Source organism: Rhinopithecus bieti, unplaced genomic scaffold (genome assembly GCF_001698545.2).
Source record: "Rhinopithecus bieti isolate Rb0 unplaced genomic scaffold, ASM169854v2 scaffold_58095, whole genome shotgun sequence".
Classification (NCBI taxonomy): Eukaryota; Metazoa; Chordata; class Mammalia; order Primates; family Cercopithecidae; genus Rhinopithecus; species Rhinopithecus bieti.
In genome coordinates, this window is record NW_016823660.1 from 890,133 (window position 1) to 911,522 (window position 21,390).

Below are 21,390 nucleotides of genomic sequence, written 5' to 3' on the forward strand. Positions count from 1 at the left end.
CCATGTGCAACTGTGAGTCAATTACACCTCTTTCCTTTATATGTTACCCAGTCTCAGGTAGTATCGTTAGAACAGTGTGAAAATGGACTAATACACACGGGTTTTTTTTAATGTATATTAAATGACAGCTGAAAGAATGACCATCTCTCAAATTATATGGCTCTCTAAAATAAATGACCAAATCTAAGATGCTAGAAAGTATGGTACATGGATTGACAAAGCCCTGAGGAAGAGGGATAAAAGCAAATGAAACCATCTTAATCACACCTGAGGACAAATGGCCAAATTTGCTACTTTATTAGTATTCCTGATCATTAAAGGAGTTAAAGATACCTAAGAAAGTCAAGGGCCTTAACAAGGAGTTCTAGACACCTGGAAGGGTAGGATGTTAACCTCTGCAGTTAACTCAGATCTACCATGTAAAGAAGCCTAGCTTATTCTTTGTAGTGATATAAGAAAAGTGTTTTAAAAACTACTTTAACAAAGGATCCAGCTGGGGGAAAATCGTTCATTGGATGAGAGAGAATATTTTAGCAAAAGTTGAAAATATGGAGAATTTCTGGTGTGAAGCTATGGAGCTGATACCCATGATTTTCCATGGAAATGTGAACCCAAAGGAAGCCAAAGATCTAAATGTACATTTCAGTGAAACCACAGGTAGAGAAACCACTGATGCTGCTACTGAACTATTCACAAACTGGATGGGGAAGATGAAAAACCAGTTTTCTTAGCATAATGTAAAATATCTACAAGAGGGCCAGGCATGGTGACTTGCGTCTGTAACACCAGCACTGAGGGAGGCCAAGGCAGCAGATCACTTGAGGTCAGGAGTTTGAGACCAGCCTGGACAACACAAGGAGAACCCATATCTACAAAAATTACAAATATATATATATTAGCCGAGCAGAGTGGCAAGCATCTGAAGTCCCAGCTCCTTGTGAGGCTAAGGTGGGAGGACTGCTTAAGTCTGAAAGTTCAAGGCTGCAGTGAGCCATGATCACACCACTGCTCTCTCTCTCTCTCTCTCTATACATATATAGAGAGAAGTATATATATAGAGAGAGAGAGAGATGATTGTATCTAGATACATATGATCTACATATATCTAGATATGATCTAGATATATGTAGTATATATGATCTAGATATATGATATATATGATATGTATCTAGATATATATGATCACAGAGTGAGACCCTGTCTCTCTCTCTATATATATGGATCACACCACTATATAGATAGATAGATAGATAGATAGATAGATAGATAGATAGATATAGATATACCTATATCTATCACACCACTATAGATAGACCACTAAATATATCTATATATAGTGGTATAATCTATATATAGAGAGAGCTATGTATCTATATAGAGAGAGATATAGATATAATGGTATGATCTATCTATATGTGTGTGTGTATATATATATAAAGAGAGGGAGAGACAGGGTCTCTGTGTGTGTGTGTGTGTGTATGTCTGTGTGTGTGTGTGTGTGTGTGTGTGTATACATCCACAAGAAGCAATAGGATTTTTCTCTCCAGCTAAAATGGTTCACCTAGGAGGAAGGTCACTGGCCAGTGTTCAGGGGCGACTAAAACTGGAGTATTAAAGGAAATTTCCTTCCCAGGTCATTTTTATTCTCAAAGCAAAAGAAACCAGTGAGCATTTTATCAAGGAAGAGGGATTTGCCCTCACTGGGGTGGTGTGACCTCACATTGGGCCAGATGCACTGTATCCTCCAATAACCCCAGGACATTAAGGGGCAAGAAATTTTTTAAAAAATCAAACACCACCTGTACAGGCAATTTTCTTCTTTTTGTTTTGTTCTGTTTTGTTTTTGAGATGGAGTCTTGCTCTGTCACCCAGGCTGGAGTGCAGTGGTGCAATCTCAGCTCACCACAACCGCCACCCCACTGGATTCAAGTGATTCTCCTGCCTCAGCCTCCTGAGTAGCTGGGATTACAGGCGCCCGCCACCACGTCTGGCTAATTTTTTGCATTTTTAGTAGAGACAGGGTTTCACCGTGTTAGCCAGGATGGTCTTGATCTCCTGACCTTGCGATCGCCTGCCTTGGCCTCCCAAAGTGCTGGGATTACAGGTGTGAGCCAACACACCTGGCCTTGTATAGGCAATTTTCTAAAGTTCTAATTGTGTTTCTCTAATCTTGGAAGTTGAGAACAGGTGAAACAGATATCAGTCGGTTTGTATTACAAAAAATCTAATCACGATGGGACACTAGCGAGACAATTGACTATTATAGGGTACATCCGTAATATAGGATACCATGCAACCATTTTGAAAGAATAAAGCACAATCTTTGTATTAAACTGAAAAAAAATCTCTTAAATAAGTTGTTATATTTTTTTAAATGTTAGTTACATATTAAAACATATGATATGATATGTTCCATATTTTTCAAATCTCACAGAAGGAAATCATGTTATTTATACACATACAACAAATGCATAAAAACAAAGATCTGGGAATCTCCTAAGAACTTTGGGAGATGACTGATATAAGATAGGGGAGTTAAGGGGGACATCAGCTGCATTTCTATTGCATGAACATTTTTCCAACTAGGATACATTGTGCATTACATATGATAAAAAATTGAGATCAGGAACTTTGATATAAGACTTGCGTTTTCAAATTTCAGTTTCACTGCTTAGTAACTGAGGCAAATGACTTACACTCTTGAAGCCTCACTTTCCTCATCAATAAAATGGAGAAAATAACTTCCTAACTCACACAGTTGTTATAAGAGTTAAAGGGCCAATGCACTTACTAGGTACCCACAAAGTTAAAAATTAAAAATTAGAAAAAAGATGACGGGCGTGGTGGCTCAGCACTTTGGGAGGCTGAGGCGGCCAGATCATGAGGTCAGAAATTTGAGACCAACCTGGCCAGTGTGGTGAAACCCCATCTCTACTGAAAATACAAAAATTAGCCAGACCTGGTGGAGAGCACCTGTAATCCCAGCTATTAGGGAGGCTGAGGCAGGAGAATTGCTTGAACCAGGGAGGTGGAGGTTGCAGTGAGTTGAGATCACACCACTGCGCTCCAGCCTGGGCAACAGAGCAAGACTCCATCTCGAAAAAAAAAAAATTTTAAATTAGAAAAAAGAATTATATGACCATATGATACGCACTTAATCCTATGTCACTTAACACAGATTAAATGCTTAATTAATGTTAGCTATTATTATTATTGCTATTAGTACTTCTAAGATTATGCTTCACTCAGTACTGATCGGGAGAGCATGCCAACAGTGATCACACCCCCATTTTAGAAACTTACTGAAAATGAGCAAATGGGATATAAGTTCCCACTACTGTATTAACAGTTGCTAGAGGGGTGTCCCCTCTCCCCACAAGGAACAAGCTTACTCTCCATCAAAACTAGAGGCTATGAGTGGAGAAACACACGGCCAAGAAATCACAAAGAAGGCAGAACCCCAGTCAAAGGGTAGGGCCACTTTGATGCATATCTTGAATGCTCAAATTAATTTCTAGAACCTAACTCACCCCTGAACATTTTTTTCTTTTCTTTTCATTTTTTTTTTTTTTAAGAGTTGGAGTTGGGATCTTACTCTGTCACCCAGGCTAAAGTGCAGTGGTACAATCACAGCTTACTGCGGCCTCAAACTCCTGGGCTCAAGGCATCCTCACACCTCAGCCTCCAAAGTAGCTGGAACTACAGGCATATGCCACCATGCTAAGCCAAGTTGCTGGGATTTTTGTTGGTTTTGTTTTTCTTTTAGAGAAGGGATCCAAACAAAGGATTTAAAATGTGTGCTCGGGACAGACAATTCACAGCGCAAAGGGCACTGTGTCCAGTCCCTTCCATCCTGGGAAAGAAATGCTCAGGCCATAAGAATAGGGAGGGCTGGGAGATGGGGGTGAATCAGGATTTTTCCTTATTTTTTTCCTATTTTTTTCTTATACATGGGCCTCACTTCTGTTTTAAGGAACCTGGAGTTCAGCATGCTTCATTAGGTTGCACAAATTAATCTTTAATATCTCAAACAAATCCAGAAGCTGTTACATAACAAAAGTCATTTATTTTAACTCGTTGATACACACACCCACACCACACACAGAAGAATCACAATTTTTCCAGGCTATCAATTATAGCCATTAGAAACCAGAGAATTCAGAGTTAGTCCTTGACGCAAGCCAAGTGGTTTAAAGTCTATTTGGAGATGCAATATACACTTTCATTACTTATAAAACAAACTTTTAGATTTTTTTTTTTTTTTTTTTTTTTTTGAGATAGAGTCTCACTCTGTCACCCAGGCTGGAGTGCAGTGGCACCATCTTGGCTCACTGCAACCTCCGCCTCCTGGGTTCAAGTGATTCTCCTGCCTCAGCCTCCTGAGAAGCTGGGATTACAGGCGCACACCACCACTCCTGGCTAATTTGTTTGTATTTTCAGTAGAGATGGGATTTCACCATGTTGGCCAGGCTGGTCTCCAACTCTTGACCTCAAGTGCCTTGGCCTCCCAAAGTTCTGGGATTACAGACAAGAATCACTGTGCCCAGCCAAACTTTTAGGGTTTTTGTTTTTTGTTTTCAAAGCTCATGTGTGGCAGGCAGCACTCTTCCTAACTGGCTCAAGACTGACTTTGACTGGGCACAGTGGCTCACACCTGTAATCCCAGCACTCTGGGACACCAAGGTGGGAGGATTGCCTGGGCCCACAAGTTTGAGACTAGCCTGGGCTACATAGTGAGACCCCGACTCTACAAAACAAAAATACAAAAATCAGCCGAACGTGGTGGCGTGTGCCCATAGTCCCTGCTCCTCGGGGGGCTGAGGCAAGAGGATGGCTTGAGCTCTGGAGATACAGGCTACAGTGAGCCAGGATTGCGCCACTGCACTCCAGCCTGGGCTACAGAGCGAGACTTTGTCTCAAAAAAAAAAAAAAAAAAAAAGAGGAGAGAGAGAGACTGATTTTGTGCTATAGAAGTGTTACTAAACTTAGATTATTGAAAGTCTTCAGACAGATCCTTGAGACAACCAGGGACCAAGGGCCTACTTGAGTCAAGGTGTTAAGTGTTAGAAGAGGTTCAAACTAAACACTTATTAACTAAATTGTTAACTTGGGGGATAAGATCCCACTTAAAGAGGCAGTACTTGGACTGTTTGAGCACCAACAAGGAAATGCTGTAATACTTTAGTTATATTTGCTATCTGGGAAAATAATAACTGAATATATGTTTACTGATAGAAGTAAGTTCTCTGAAGAATGACAGAGTGAGTGTCATTTTCTAAATATTAAACTCCTTCAGCCTGGGGGAGTATTTCTCATGACAAAAGACTTGCTGTTTGTTTTGTATTAGTATGTACTAATAATGAGCTTTCAAAGAGTGGAAGGGTTGAGGACTGTTTGACTAAACTCTTTCAGAGAGTTCAGCGTACACAAACTGTTCATTAACAAGAGCAGAAAGATCCCTGGAGGTAAAATTTGGATTTCAGAAATGTGATTTTTATTATATTTGGAGCCAAAGCACAGTAGGAACACATATCAGATTATAATAGAGAGATAAGATTTGAAATTCAATTACTTGCCATAAACAGTTCATGGGTACATGCTCCAAGGATCAATCAAACGAATAAAATGATGACAACTTGGAATCATGCTATTATCAGAACAGGATATCTGAGGAACGTTGCACTCTAACAGAGTGCTTCAATGGAAGATCAATTATTCTGAATATAAATAATTCTAGAAATAGTGTTTAAAGAAAGCTGGGCCTATGGTGGAAGATGGCTTGTCATTCCCTACCACTCTGAATGTTTCTCAGACTCCCCTTTGTACAACAATGTAGCAAACACTGAAGAAATATGGCCAGGAAGTTTTATAATTTATACTCTCAAGGAGTCTGTGTTTTGTAATGGAAAACACAACAAACAGACATAGAAATGACACACCGATTAGTGATATACACAGAGAGACCTCACTGCCTGGAGCACAGTGAGGATGCCAAAATTATAACAATTCTCAAGAAACTTACAATCATGCTCAGAAAATAAAATATACATAGGCGATAACTAGTTTGCTAATAATCAAAGAACAATATACCAGAATCTCAGCATCTTAGAGGCAGATGAGAAATTAGAGTTGATAGACTGTTTGATAGATGAAAAATAAAGACATGAAAAAATAAGGCAGAAACTAATAATTAATGAGTGACTATTGGTAAGACAGACCCCAGACTGGTTCCCTTATACATTATCTCACGGAATACTCATGACAACTCTGTGAGGCATGGGGATTACCCTCCTTTGACAAAGGAAAGGACAAAGGATTTGAGAATTGAAGGAAAAATCACATGGCTAAGAAGATGGATCAGGGACCAGACGCGGGTCCGTTTGTCTATGTCAGTGGTCTTTCCCCACACAATGCAGGGGGGACTAAGTGCCAGATCTAACACCTGGTAACAACATGAATATGTATGTTTGAACCCAGAGGAGGGAAATCTGGGAAACCTTCACAAGAAAGCTGGAATTGAACTAAGATGTAAAAAGAACATAAACCAGAAATGTCTAAAGAATAAAGCAGCTGAGATGGTTTCTACCTCCAGTGCACGTCTGTCTCACCCACAAAGGGGAAATCTTCGCCAGGGTTAGGCGTAGGTCTTACTCTTCATGGCATTGTCAGTGCCAACCCTCATATGTGGACCTCAGTACCCTGAACAAGTGTGTGATGAACTACTAAATGCAGAGAGACTTGGGGATGATAGGGGTAACAGGCTGTGAATTGTGAATTCACAATTGTGAATAGGCTGAGGAACAGAGAGCAGACATTGCCTAAATGAACAGCAAATAAATTGGGAATATGAAAATTTAACAGATTTATCCAATTATGATGTCCCTTCTGCTGCCCTCCTGTCCCCCATGGGTAACTGACCTCTGACCTTGGCTAGAAGAGTATTTGTGGTTTGAGAATCACTGAGCAAGGGTCACATCATTAGCTCCAAAGTTGAGGATGATTTCTCCCTCCTAAGTCCTAAGAAAGTCAGTGTGAAGGTAGACCCAGGGTCTGAGTCCACACTAGCGGGCAGGAGCAGAAAAATACCCCAGACCCACCATTACCAACAAACCTGTCAATTGCAAAACTTTGGCTGGCAACATTCCTGGCTTGGTAAAGAGAGAGTTGGAAGGGACAGACAGAAAGGTGCCAGTGAATCAATTTTAGTGTTGGCAAACACTGGATGGAGACGCATCGATAACGGTAGGGCAGGAGATTAGCTAAGAAAAAACTTTAAATGGAAAAGATAATCTATTATATCAGATAATCTGTTACAGCAGCGGCATGATCTTAGCTCACTGCAACCTCTGCCTCCCCGGTTCAGGCAATTTTCCTGCCTCAGCCTCCCAAGTAGCTGGGATTACAGGCACGTGCCACCATGCCCAGCTAATTTTTGTATTTTTAGTAGAAATATTCATTTAGTGCATAAATGAGTATAAATGAAATATATCAATAGAACAGTGCTGGATATCATCTAAGTTCCAGATTTTGCCCTTTTCTCTTTTTTTCTTAAACATGTTTAGTTGTGTAACATCTCAGCAATTCAGAAAAAAATGAAAACAATGACAATGACCAAGGGGTTCATCCGCTAAATCTAAGAAGTGTTACCCTTAACACAATCTTTCCTTTAGTTACCTTTTTATTTTTTGAGAAAGAAAATATTTTAGTGTCAGCTAAAGCATCCCCATTTCATTGTTTACTCTCCATCACCAGAGATAGACAGTAATTAACTATATTTTTATATTTTACGGACAAAACGGTAAGCAATATACAGTAACATTTGAACATCTTTAAATGTACAGATGTGGTGAATTACATTAAAAAGATTTCCTAATGTAAACCATCCTGCAACATTAGGATAAACACTAACTGGTCAAAAATGTATTATTTAAATATTTTGATAGATTTGGTTTACTAATATTTTATTCAAGATCATTACACTCATGTTCATAATTAACAATGACCTATAATTTTGCTACACTCTACTTGTTCAGTTTTATTATCAAGGTTATCCATAAAAAATGATGTGGGAAGTTGTCCTTTTCTTATTCTTTGAAAAAGTTTATACAAAGTAGTGCTTATCTGTTCTTTGAAGATTTTGTAAACTTGGTTGTGTCTGGCCTGTTTTCAGAGGGGAGGCATCCGGGGAAGGAAGGCTGTAGATTATTAACTTGATTCACTTCTTTTGTTGATTATAAGTATATTCCAGCTTTTCTTTCATCAGTTTTGTAATTAATATTTTCTAGGAGATTGTCTGGTTTCCCTCTTTCCAAATGTACTGTCAGGAACTTGGCCATAGTATTCTCTTACAGGCTTTAAGATCTCCATGAGTGGCTATGCTCTGTGCTTTTCGTGCTTTTTCTTCTCTCGTCCTTGGTCAGTTTGCCAGAGATGGCTTTATCACTCTTTTCAAGGAACCGGCTTTTAGTTGGGTTGATTTTCTGCATTATTACTTTGTTTTCTAGCTCATTAATTGCTCTCCTTATCTTTATGGTTTCCTTCCTCCTTCTGCCTTCTTTCTGCTTGCTTTGCTGTTGTTTTTCTATTGTACTATGTCAAGCACGTAGCTGGCAAATTTTTCAGTCTTTCTCATTTTCTAATATGTGACTGAGGTGTAAATGATTATTTTAACCAGAAGTGTCCAGTCTTTCGGCTTCCCTGGGCCACATCAGAAGAAGAATTGTCTTGGGCCACATGTAAAATACACTAACACTAATGATAGCTGATGAGCTAAAAAAAAAAAAAAAAAAAAAAAAAACACCTCACAATGTTTTAAAAAAGTTTACGAATTTGTGTTGGGCCGTATTCAAATATGTCCTGGGCTGCATTGCGGGCTACAAGACATGGGTTGGATAAGCTTGATTTAAAGTATCATTTATTTAGGCTGCATCCTACAGGTTTTTTCTCTGCTTCATTTTAATTACTTCATAATCTGTATTATTATTTCTTTTGCTCTTACAGTTTTTCATTTTTATTATGGAGCATTTCAAACATACAAAAGCAAACACTGCTTCACATGGAATCCTTCTGGAATGTTCCCAGTTCAACATCACTGCAAGTGAGCTTTCTAATATATGCTTTTGGGTAATAACATTCCCTCGTTATTTTTACTCTAGAAATCCATGCGTGTGTCTTATTTCTTCTCTTTGAAGACAAAACTATACCTTAAATAACCTCATGTCATACAATGCAAGGGCTTTGCAAAATCCAGCTGAATTAAATTTTTTTTAAATCCCACATGACCAGATCAAAAGCAGCCCATTTTGCCAAAATGTAGACTTGCTTCACAGACAGTTAAAAGTAATTTTTAAAACACAGTTCTCATTTTCATCACTACAGTTTCCAAGTTTGAACTTCTACAAAAGTTCAGGATAGTTGAACAAGCACCGTTTCTGGAACTGTAAACAAAGCAGTTGCCTATGGAACCCGGGCCCTGCTTTTTTTGCCTCTTTGCCTGCCACTGATCCTTGCCCTGCTGCTGCCTTTCCAAAGGGCTCAGTGTGTGCACTCCCAGGGAATGAGCCATCCAAGCCGCAATCCTGAGCCCAAGAAAAGCACCACCGAGCCTCCGCAGGAAAAATAAGTTGCTGCCACACGAAGGAAAAGATTCCAGACCCTTCAGACTCCACCGCCACTGGCTCAACTGTTTCTAAGAATAGCGTGAACTGTGGAAAAAAAAAAAAAAAAATACTGGCAGCAGACATTGGTCTTAATTGTCTCCAGGCATTAAAATAGAAACAAGCTGAAACGGAAGTGCCCCTGGAAACCCTCTCCCAGCCTCACTCAGTGTGGACCAGGAAGCGGGACGTGGATGCGGCTTCCAGAGACACGGACTCCAGAAGGCCAACCCTGCGCATGGCGTCACCACGGAGCATGTTTCCAGGACAGGATGGTCTCTCCCAAAGTCGAGGAAGGCCAGGGGCCAGAAGCAGTCTCCAGGGGCCCAGGCCTCACTCACTCTCAGGCTTTCTAGAGATTCTCTCGAGGCCTCTGATTGGAGGCCCCATGGGATGTGAGGGGTCCGCCTCCCAAGAGCCAAAGTTGTTTGATCAGAGTCTTCTCTTTCTGGTTCATTTTCATAATCTTAAACTTAGCTAATTGGTTCCTAAATCAAATTTCGCAAATAGTTTCTTGTCATAAAAAACAACATCAGCCTTATAACTGGGAGGCCCCTCAACATAAAGGGGTGTGTGCTGTTAGATCCTATATTCACAGGCTGGAGAACCCCCCACATCCCCTACTCCACAGAGATGGGTAACACCACTCTTCAGTCCAGAAGGCACAAAATTGTGTTTTGTTTTGTTTAATGAAGATGTGACATTCTTCTGACTACTGGGTTTCATAACCTAAACAGATTTCCAAACTTTGAGGATAGATTCCAAATTTAAAAAAAAAAAAAAAGTGCTGCATGCAGAAGAAGATCAAGAAACCCACTTCTAGTCTCCACTCATTCAAATTTCTCTTGCCTAGTGCATTAATCATTTAATGAAAATAGATTTTTTCCCTGCAAAGTTTCTAGTATTTATGAAATTGCTCTTAGTTGGAAACATAAGATAAACCAACACTCAAGCTTTTCTCAATTCCTAGACAAGCACACTAAATAAAAGAGGTGGTTAGGGCTAAGTTTTCCAGAAATCCAGATAATAATTTCTGGATTATTATCCAGAAATAATCCAGGATTATTTCAGCTCTACTTTTTCTAACGTGGTTAATTGTTGACGAAGTATGGAAAAAAACTGAAAATAAAATGAAGCTCTTTTCTCTTGTGTGCATAATATTCCATAATACATGGAAGTCAAAGCCTGCTTCACAGGTGGGGAACAGGGCTGGGACAAAGGGAGATACACACATCAAAAGAATGCAACTTAATAATGCTGGCAGGCCCCACGTGGCTCCAAACTCTACACAGCATGGCCCTCCCAACCCAAACTCCAGTTGAAGACCTCAGAAGGAATTGACAGGATTCTGTTTTAGAAATACATGAAACCAAAAAAATCTAGCGCCAGAGGGAGACAGATATAAATGGACACAGCCCAGTGAGATGGAACATTTACAACGTAGGTCTCCCAGAAGCCCTGTCTTTGGTTGCAACCATGCAGAAATGTGTCATTCCCCCATTCTACACCTTCCCCCACAGTGTTTACTGTGATCCTAATCTACCCAAACCAGATTACTCAAGCCAGAGCAGAGATCGACTCTCCTTGCCCAAGGTTGGCAATCAGCCATCAATTATACTTGCCACATGCTAGGCTGTTCCTAACTCAGAAATCTTAGAGCATTTAGTTGCACATAGAAAGGACTCCATAAATGTTTGTTGAATTGAATGGAATGATTGTGCTCAATTAATTGCCTTTGCTCAACTGTTTCCCAATATCCATTGGTCCTTAATATCAACTCTCATCACTTGGACCTTCTCTTGCCTATGTTTGCCAGCAAGGCTTATATTTCAGGACACCAGCCCAACTCACCTTCTAGACCCTGAACCTACCTATGTTCTGCACCACTACCTCACCCTCGTCTCCCCCTTAACTCAAGATTCACCTGTCTCCACTGTCTGACATCTCTTGATCTATTCACAGGTACCCGTACTCAGCTATGACATTTAGAAGTGGGATCAAGGAGGAGAAGGATGGTGAGGGAAGAGGAAAGAGTTTACATTTGCTTTTCACCCTGCTGTGTGCCAGGCACTGCATATATTATCTCTTGTAATTGTGTTTTTAAAGAATGCTGGAGACTAGGGAGATGATACTTCCACTGTCTGAGCCTTTGGGTCAGGAAACTAACTCAAACACCAAGATCCCAAATGCCTTCTACAATGGAGACATTAAACCCTTTTAAATTAGTGATTTTTAATTTATGACTTTAAATTCTGAGAATTGATGAACACCCATAATGAAATTTTCACCCACCCACTATAAAATGAAGTACTAAAATGTGATTCCCTAAGGCTGAAATATACTATTCAAAGAACTATTCTTTGTTCTGAGACTATAGGGGAATCCTATCTTAGGAAGGAGTAAAATAATCTCTCATTGCAAAACTTCACACGCTCACACTTACTCTTCAAAATCCTTCAAGGAGGTACCAAAATCAAGTCCAATAAACCATTATTACTTCTTTTTTGTTTGTTTTGTTTTGAGATGGAGTTTTGCTCTTGTTGCCTAGGCTGGCATGCAATGGTATGATCTTGGCTCACTGCACCCTTCACCTCCCGGGTTCCAGCAATTCTCCTACCTCAGCCTCCCGAGTAGCTGGGATTACAGGCATGCGCCACCACACCCGGCTAATTTGGCATGTTTAGTAGAGATAGGGTTTCACTGTGTTGGCCAGGCTGCTCTCAAACTCCTGACCTCAGGTGATCTACCTGCCTCGGCCTCCCAAAGTGCTGGGATTACAGGCATGAGCTACTGTACCCAGCCCCAATAAACCATTATTACTTAACAAATTAAATCACAGCCTATTTTTCTTATAGCATTGGACAGGATCACTAGTTCTACAGCTGAGTGTACCTGGAGAAATATTTGGCTCACTTTAAGTGCCAGACTGTGAAAAAAAAAAAAAAAAAAAAAACAAGCATAACAAAAACCTCCTCTTAAAGATTAGCATTGCATTTAGCTGAGGAACATGGAACTGTGTGGTAGTCACGTGGCTGTAAGCATACATATAAAAGTCATCACATTTTTTGCCTTAGATTTTTTTCACTTTACTATATTTAAATTTACCTCAGTAAAGTGTTATAAGAAAGTCTTACGGTGATTGTCAAATGACTATGCAGGGAATTCTCAAACAAGAATTCTCCCTTCTCTCACAACTGAATTTTAGTCAATGCACTTAAATCCTTAAGTTTTTGAGTTATAAGCTCCCTCCTTGGGAGGAAGTTCGGTACCTAAGGAACCTTCGTAATTCTTTCATATATTGAGTAAAGATGCCAAAGTCACTGATTAAAGCTCCCTAACCTCTTATTACCACAAAACCACCCTGGGGGCCAGGGATCCTGGGTTTTCACTGCCTTCTTTATGAAACTTTCTTTCATCTTAGCTGAAATAATAACTCAAAATCAGTATGTGAGTCAGTCAAAGCATTGTTAATCCAATAGCAAATGTCTTGACTTTTTAGATTACAGGCAACTAGGGAAATATTTATAATAGTTAAGGTTTTCTAAAACAAACAAATAAACAAATCTTCCATGAAGTCTATATGAATTTTTTTTGTTGCTTTACAGAGCAAAATTGTCTTAAATCTTCTTGATTAAAAAAAAAAAGAAAATCAAAGTGACGCTTCCTTGTTAGCTTGCAAAACCCAGAAAATGATTTTGTGGGAAAACACTAGTCATTTAATTAGCTATTAAATAGACAACTTCCTTTCACATTCTCAATTCATAACTCCCATGGGAGAATTTATTAACTTTAGTGGCTAAGTTCACATTAATTAAGCCTAACTGCCCTTGACCAGTTAAATAGCTAATCTGTAAAAATGCAGCTGCTTTTGGATGTGTGTGTGTATAAAATTATTGAGAACTTTTTAATGTATTTTAGTTTTAGCTGCTTTACAAACATGCATCATTAGAGGATAAATCAGTAATGATAAAGCATTTCCATTCACACATGCGATCTTTCGCATCAGCCTTGTAAATGTCAGCATTGCCCCTGAACGGTGGGTATTTCTTCACGTGTTCTCCAAAGCTAAGTCTCTGGAATCCCCGACTTTAAACTGTTGAGTAAGTTCAAGTTGAGTTTCACGCTGGCAAAGAGAGTGCCTAACTACAAAGAAATATCCACTGTGTAATCGTTGTTTCATGTCCGCTTGGACTGCCCGTTCTGTTTCATTATTCCTCTTTCAGCCACCTCCAGGCTGAACACTCAGACAAAATCACTCTGGCAACTTGTGAATGCCTTCTGCTCATGTAGGATGACTGTTTTGCCCCCTGTGCTTTCTTTACTGAGCTGTTTAATAAACAGCAGGGTAGCTGGGAATTTCTTGGAAGGAGCCGGGCAGGGAGAGGGCACCGTGGTGCCGACTTTCCAGGCTGACTCGCAGTTGCATTTGCAAACCTGGGACTCCCCAGCCACCCCCACAGAGCTTCTGAATAGGTTGCTAAGGGCTTGGCAATGTTCTGCGCAGCCACTGCTGATACTAAAGAGGCCACAACAGGCTGGATCCCAGAAGAAAGGAAGTACTAACAGCTTGAGTCACCATGAATGCGGGACTCCTTCATTTAATAATCTTAGACAATTCTGTCTGGGCTTAAACGCCCCACAGTCCTGTGACAATGTCCCAGAGATTCAAAGATAAGCCACCTGATGCCTTCAGAACACATTTCCTTTTATTCACAAGATAGTAAAGCTTCTCCCTCATGCATAGTCACTGGGTTTGTTTTGTTTCGTTTTGTTTTGTTTTGACAAAGTCTCACTCTGTCACTCAGGTTGGAGTACAATGGTACAATCTCGGCTCACTGCACCCTCCACCTCCCAGGTTCAAGTGATTCTCCTGCCTCAGCCTCCCCAGTAGCTGGGACTACAGGCGCCTGCCACCACGCCTCACTAATTTTTGTATTTTTAGTAGCGACAGGGTTTCGCCATGTTGGCCAGGCTGGTCTCGAACCCCTGACCTCAGGTGATCCTCCTGCCTCAGCCTCCCAAAGTGCTGGGATTACAGGCGTAAGCCACTGTGCCCAGTCACATATTCACTGTTAACCAGCCCTCTTCACTTACGGCATCTGGCCTTAAACAAGGGAATGAAAGTTAGTTTTTTGTTTGTTTGTTTTGTTTTTTCTTGTTTACATTAAAAAGGGAAGGGAATAGATGAGAAGGAACATTAGTATCAGCTTAAGTGACCTGAAACAGCAAGCGCAAAGTTGGGGGTCATACTGGGGTCCAAAGGTGTGTGAAGTTTCAGCAGGCAATCTTTCCCACACACACATCCCGCAAGTAGGGGAAGGGGAGATCGGAAGGAGCCATTGCTCTTATTTTGGTGGTTAACTGGACACAGGTATGTAGTCATGCCTCGATGACAGTCACAAAGTCCTGGGCAAGGTAACATTGGAGTCCAGAATAGATGCCCATTTTATTTCCATCTGCTATAGAATGCAGAGCACTTAGGAAACGAGAGCTTTTGTAGTAGTATTTATCTCTACCCATCTCATTTTTCTGTCACTCTAGGGTGGTTGAACTGCGGCATTACCGTGTTCTCTATCTCATTCCTACTATGGGATGAGGCAATGCTTGACAGAGAAAAATTGGGATTTGGACAAGATCTATTCAATGTCCCTGCACATTGTGTAGAAGCTAGAATTGATGGTGCAAATACTACATCTTGAAGATAATGCACCTGATCTCATCTGAACTCAGAAGCTAAGCAGGTTTGGGCCTGGTTAGTATTTGGATGGGAGACCACCTGGGAATACCAGGTGCTGCAGGCTTGGCCGGGCACAGTGGCTGATATGGTTTGGCTGTGTCCCTACCTAAATCTCATCTTAAATTATAGTTCCCATAATCCCCACATGTCATGGGAAGGACCTAGTGGGAGGTAATTGAATAATGGGGATGGGTTTTTCTCATACTGTTCTTGTGGTAATGAACAAGTCTCATGAGATCTGATGGTTTTATAAAGGGGAGTTCCCCTGCACCCCTCTCCTGCCTGCTGCCATGCAAGACATGACTTTGCTTCTCTTTCACCTTCCTGCATGATTGTGAGGCCTCCCAAGCCATGTGAAGCTGTTAGTCCATTAAACGTTTTGTTTTGTTTTGTTTTGTTTTGGTAAATTGCCCAGTCTCAGGTATTTCTTTATAGCAGTATGAAAATTGAGTAATACAGTGGCCCATGCCTGTCGTCCCAGCTACTGTCATCTCAGCCTGAGGATCGCTTGAGACGAGGGGATCATTTGAGCCCAAGAGGTGGATGCCAGCCTGCACAACACAGGCAAACTTCCTTTCAAAAAGTAATAATTAACTTAAAATTTAAAATGTGAGACTCTCCAGGACCTAGCCAGTCTCTCCAGTCACCTTGGTTACGTGACAAGCCACAGGCACACAAGTGCAAACTCCCCCCGGGGACAAGGCCACCTCCTTCCTTGGTGACTTCCTAGCACGTACGGGGTGTTAGCTTAAACTATAACCTGTCCTCCCCAGGCCACAGGACCTTTGTCCTGGCCCCTCCCTAAGACTCACCAATCACCTCCCTAGGGAAGCAGAAGAAACACATAGGGTGCAGAGTGCTAGAGGGGAACACACCACAGTCCCAAATAATTCACCCGGGTGGCCAGGGGCTCATCTGTTCCCAATTAAAAATATATCTACAAGCCAGAAATCTTGATTTCAAACAGATCCAAGGGTGCAAAAAGGCACTTTGAGCACATAAGGTATAGTATATAATAAGGAACGTAACGTTTCGTTAGAATAAGTAAGTGTTAAGTACATGTATGTGTGTATGTGTGTGTATATATATATATGTACTAGAAAACTTTTTCACTTAATAAAAATATATCATATATCATGCAAATAAACTGTGGCGTATAATAAGTATTTACCGTCATTGAGTTCCAATCATACAATTCTAGGCTTACCTGAAAATGAAAAAAAAAATCACAACAATAATTAAACCTTAACTATTAGAGACTAAACATAATTCAAGCTGTGAACTTATCCAGCATAACCTGAAAGTAATAGAAATTTCCATGACACATTCATTGCCTTAAAATATCTTCAAAGCCATCATTCATAATCATAAATAAAAATGATTGTAAATCAAAATTTCTGTGATCTACAGGGAGCAGTATGACAAAATCATGTAGAAGGATTTGTTGTGATATCATCCAGTTAAACCCCAGGAAACAGTGATGCAACAGCTCTTGGGAAAGATCCTGCAGTGTTATCAGTTCTTTCTTTCAAATTCTCTTCAAGCTCGTACATCTAGAGTATCTTCTGCTAAATGGTAAATAAGCATTGTTTCATAATGCTTATAAGGTGTTCACAAAATAAAATACAGACATTTTTTGACTCTTTTTTCTTGTCCACATAATGTGGATTAGTCTCCATGACAACACCAACTGTCCCATCACATTATCACGAACACCTCCCAACAACGGCTATGCTGCTGTGACCCACAGTAACCCACTGTTCATTTTTATTTTATTTTATTTTTCGAGACAGGGGCTCACTCTATCACTCAGGCTAGAGTGCAGTGGCGCAATCATAGCTCACTGCAGCCTCAAACTCCTGGTCTCAGGCTATCCTCCCACCGCAGCCTCCCATGTAGAGGGGACTACAGGCACACACCACCATGCCTAGCTAATTTTTTTTTTTAATCTGTAGTAGAGATGGGGTCTTGCTATGTTACCCAGACTGGTCTCGAACTCCTAGGCTCAAGCAATCCTTCTGCCTCAGCCTCCCAAAGTGCTGAAGATTACAGGTGTGAACCAGCACAGCCGGTCCATCATTCCATGTTTAAATAGATGACCATTGATTTAAAAATCTTGGTGAAATCATTTGGCTGTTTGTGTGTGTCCAGTATGTAAAAACCTGGAGAAATGGGTTTCTTCTATATGTCATCATTTAGTGTGGATGAATGTGATTGGGAGGCTGTGGGCCCTGGAAGTCATTCCTAGTGTCTTGGCGACATCGATTCCACTAGAGCTGGCTCCCTGGGAACTGTTCCACACACAACAGGATTCTCCCAGCCTCCAGAGACCTCACATCCACACAAATTTAGACACATTCATCACAGAGAGGACATTCTTGAGGCTGCGTGGCAACGAAAGCTTCATTTGTTAAAGGTTTATCTATGGGGGCAGCAGAAATACTCAATAAGGGGGTTATTAAATGTTCTTATTAAATGTGATCAGGGAGCTTTGTTGTCTGGATGTCAAGTTAAAGCCACAACTGGGCAGAACTCTTCTGAATACAGTCAAGCACAATGTTATGCCCCTAACCATAGATCAACATACTCTGTCACTTGCACTTGAGGGTTGTTTCATCGTAATGAAAAGTATCAAGTGTTGAGTGTGTGTTTTACAGCTTACACGGAGCTATAAGCCAAAGGAGTGAGTTTCAGTATTTCAGAAATTCCCAAGGCTTCAGGTTTGACAGGAGGGAAATAGGCCATTATCCCCCATGTCAGGCAAGCCTCCTATTAGAGAGTACCCTCCCCACCGGCCCTGTACCCTTCAACTAAGGGTCGCATAACACGCAGATACGTTTCACGATAAATTCACAATAACCACAGACAGTCCACAACCTCACAGCTCATCTGTCCAGATAATGTATTTTACAAATAAGGACGCTGACACTCTGAAAAGTGAGAAGAATTCAGAAAAGTGACAGACTTCAAAAGAAAGCTCAGCTCTAATCAGAAACCAGGTTTCCAAATTTTGGCTTGTTGCAGGAAACAAGGAGGCATTTGGGCACCAAAGGACAAATGTATAATGGAGCTTTTGATCCCTAAACTAGGGCAGTGTCAGCCTCTGACACAGTCCACAGAGGCCTGGACCATGAACACATAAGAGCAGAGCACTGGAAGTTCTGGAACAATCCCAAAGCTGAGGCTGAGTGCAGCATGCAGGTAACAGAAAGGCCGGCTGAGGAATGAGTCACACTGAGAACCCCCAGAAGGAGGGGCCCTAGTGAGCCCCAACTGGCTACTGCTCTTTGGGAATGAGCCATTGATGTCAAAATAAGCCAGAAATCCAGATGATTTAATATAAAATCTCCCAATTTCTTAATGCCAGCAACCTGGTCAAAACATTTTTTAGGCCGGGAGCAGTGGCTCATGCCTATAATCCTAACACTCTGGGAGGCCAACGCAGGCAGATCACTTGAGGTTAGGAGTTTGAGACCAGCCTGGCCAACATGGTGAAGCCTCATCTCTATTAAAAACACAAAAACCAGCCGGGTGTGGTGGCAGGCGCCTGTAATCCCAGCTACTCGGGAGGCTGAGGCAGGAGAACCACTTGAACCCACGAGGTGGAGATTGCAGTGAACTGAGACTGCACGACTGCACTCCAGGCTGGGAAAAAGAGTGAAAAAAACAAAAAACAAAAAAACATTTTTTAGAAAACTTGCCTGCAGGCATAATTCACTTCCCAAGCCTCCAGCTTTCCATTTCTCTCCTGAAGCAGTTCATACCGATTTTTTTTTCAGACAACAATGCATATGCTGCTAGGTTGCCCTATTCATTCCTCCTTCAAATTGTATCGAATGTCTTCTGTATCCAGCTCAAAGGTCAAAGGGTGTGCAACCCAAAGATGCAGAGATATCAGGAACATCCAGGGAACCAGAAGAATGAGAGCACCATATTCCTTATGTTTGTAAGGAAGGAACTTGGAAGCATCTTGGAAGGGACTTAACCCACAAGGAGAGAGTGCGGAGGAATAAGACTGTCTTGTAGCAGAGGAGTGAGAAGTCTCATGATAGCACAGTTAGAATGTCTTGGCAAGAATCCAGTGAAGATATTATAAGGGGGTAAACAAAGGCAGACTCTCTGGGAATGGAGAGAAAAGATTCAAGAGATATTCAAAAACTAGTTTCAATATGTGATCCATCAAGAGTGACACTGCCTTCACACAACCTGCCTCCACCCTGAGGCCCGAGGCCACAGAGCAAACCTCCCCTTGGGAGCCTCCACACTGCATCAGTCACATGTAGCCAGCAAATACTTACTGTGCCCCTGATATACGCAACCCCTCAAAAGTTGATCAGACTAATTTTGACAAAAAATCTTACTGACACACTCATGATACCCAATGGCGTTTAGATTTATTGAAACATATTTTAAGGTATTTATTATTTATTTTAAGGATGTATTTCAACATATTGTGGCATATTTTCAAGGAGTGCATGTACAGAACTTTCTGAAGAGCAATGTTTCAGGACTTATCAGTATCAGTAGGATGTTTTCAGGTGCGAGTAACAGGAAATCACAACTAAAAGTGACTTTAAAGTAAGGAAATATGTTAGCTCACATCAAAAAAATCCTAAAGAGAAGGTTTGCCTTAGGCGTGATATGTCAGGCTCCAGGTCCACTTCTTGCATTTCTTTCCACTTGGATCTCCATGTGTATTAGCCTCGATCACAGACTGGAGATAAGATGACCGAATCAGCACCAGGCCTCAAAATTAAAAGCATCTAGAGAAAGAAGAGGAGGAATCATCTCTTCTTCAATGGTTTGTAAAGGAATTTAGAACTTTTCCCTGAAGTCTCCCTCAAGCCAGCTCTCCACCTTTGCGTTAGAATTCCTTTCATATCCATCAACTAAAGTGAGGTCCCTCGTGTATTCCAAAACCCATCCTTGGCATGAGTTGCACAGTCACCATGATTGGCTTAGGTTAATCCATTGTAGTGGAGTGAATATTGGGGAGTTGATGACATTAGCCACAATAGTATCAAAAACCTTGGCCACACAGTAGCTCACGCCTGTAACCCCAGCACTTTGAGAGTCATGACAGATGGATCGCTTGAGCCCAGGAGTTCAAGCTCAGCCTGGGCAATGTAGTGAGATCCTGTCTCAAAAAGAAAAGAAAAGACTAGCTGGGCAAGGTGGTGTGCACCTGTAGTCCCAACTATTCAGGGAGCTAAGGAGGGAGGATTGGTAAAGCCAAGGCATTCGAGGCTGCAGTGAGCTACGGTCCCACCACTGCACTCTAGCCTGGGTGACAAAGCGAGACCCTGTCTCTAAAAAACAAAACAAAACAAACCCAGAAAAACAGGCTCCAACTTTTACCATCTTAAAAAAAAAAAAAAGAAAAAATCCCTTAACTCCAAGTCCCTCAAGGCACCTCCCATATTCTGTTTCTTTTTATAATAAAACTTCTCTAAAGATTTATCTATGTTGACCATCTTTCTTTTCTCCTTTCTTATTCTCTCATGAAAATACTCCATTTAGGCAGGGCGCGATGGTGCTCATGCCTATAATCCCAGCACTTTCGTAGGCCCAGGAGAGAGGATCACTTGAGCCCAGGAGGTGGAGGCTACAGTGGGCTGCGTTTGTGCCACTGCACTACAGTCTGGGTGACAGAGTGAGACCCTGTCTCAAAAAATAAAAATTAAAAAATATATCCTCCATTTAGACTTTCATCTTCACTAATCCACAGAAACTGCCCATGTCAAGATCAAAACGACCTCCCTATTGACAAAATGAATGGCCAATGTTGTCTTATTTGTTGCATCCACTGTGCTTGGCACTATTGAACAATCTCCTTTTCCTCAACACTTCCTAAGTTTGGCTTCCAAGACCATACGATTTTAAACTTCTGTGCAGCCAGGAAGGGAGCCCTACTCTATACTCTGGCATCACTAGACTATAGTTCTCAGACCTCAGTTTTTCTTTCCCACCCATTTTCACACCCTAGATGACTGATTC

General features: G+C 41.1%; 1 protein-coding gene across 1 annotated transcript in view; it reads right to left on the reverse strand.

Moving 5' to 3' along the window:
- Nucleotides 1-7,944: 7,944 nt before the first annotated feature.
- The window catches only part of LOC108521735 (putative uncharacterized protein C10orf126), a 38,510-nt gene continuing 25,064 nt past the window's right edge, over nt 7,945-21,390 (reverse strand). Inside the window, 2 exon segments of the mRNA XM_017861694.1 lie at nt 7,945-9,704; nt 16,565-16,600. Of these exon segments, the coding sequence (XP_017717183.1) occupies nt 9,396-9,704; nt 16,565-16,600 (345 nt within the window). The 3' untranslated portion in view covers nt 7,945-9,395.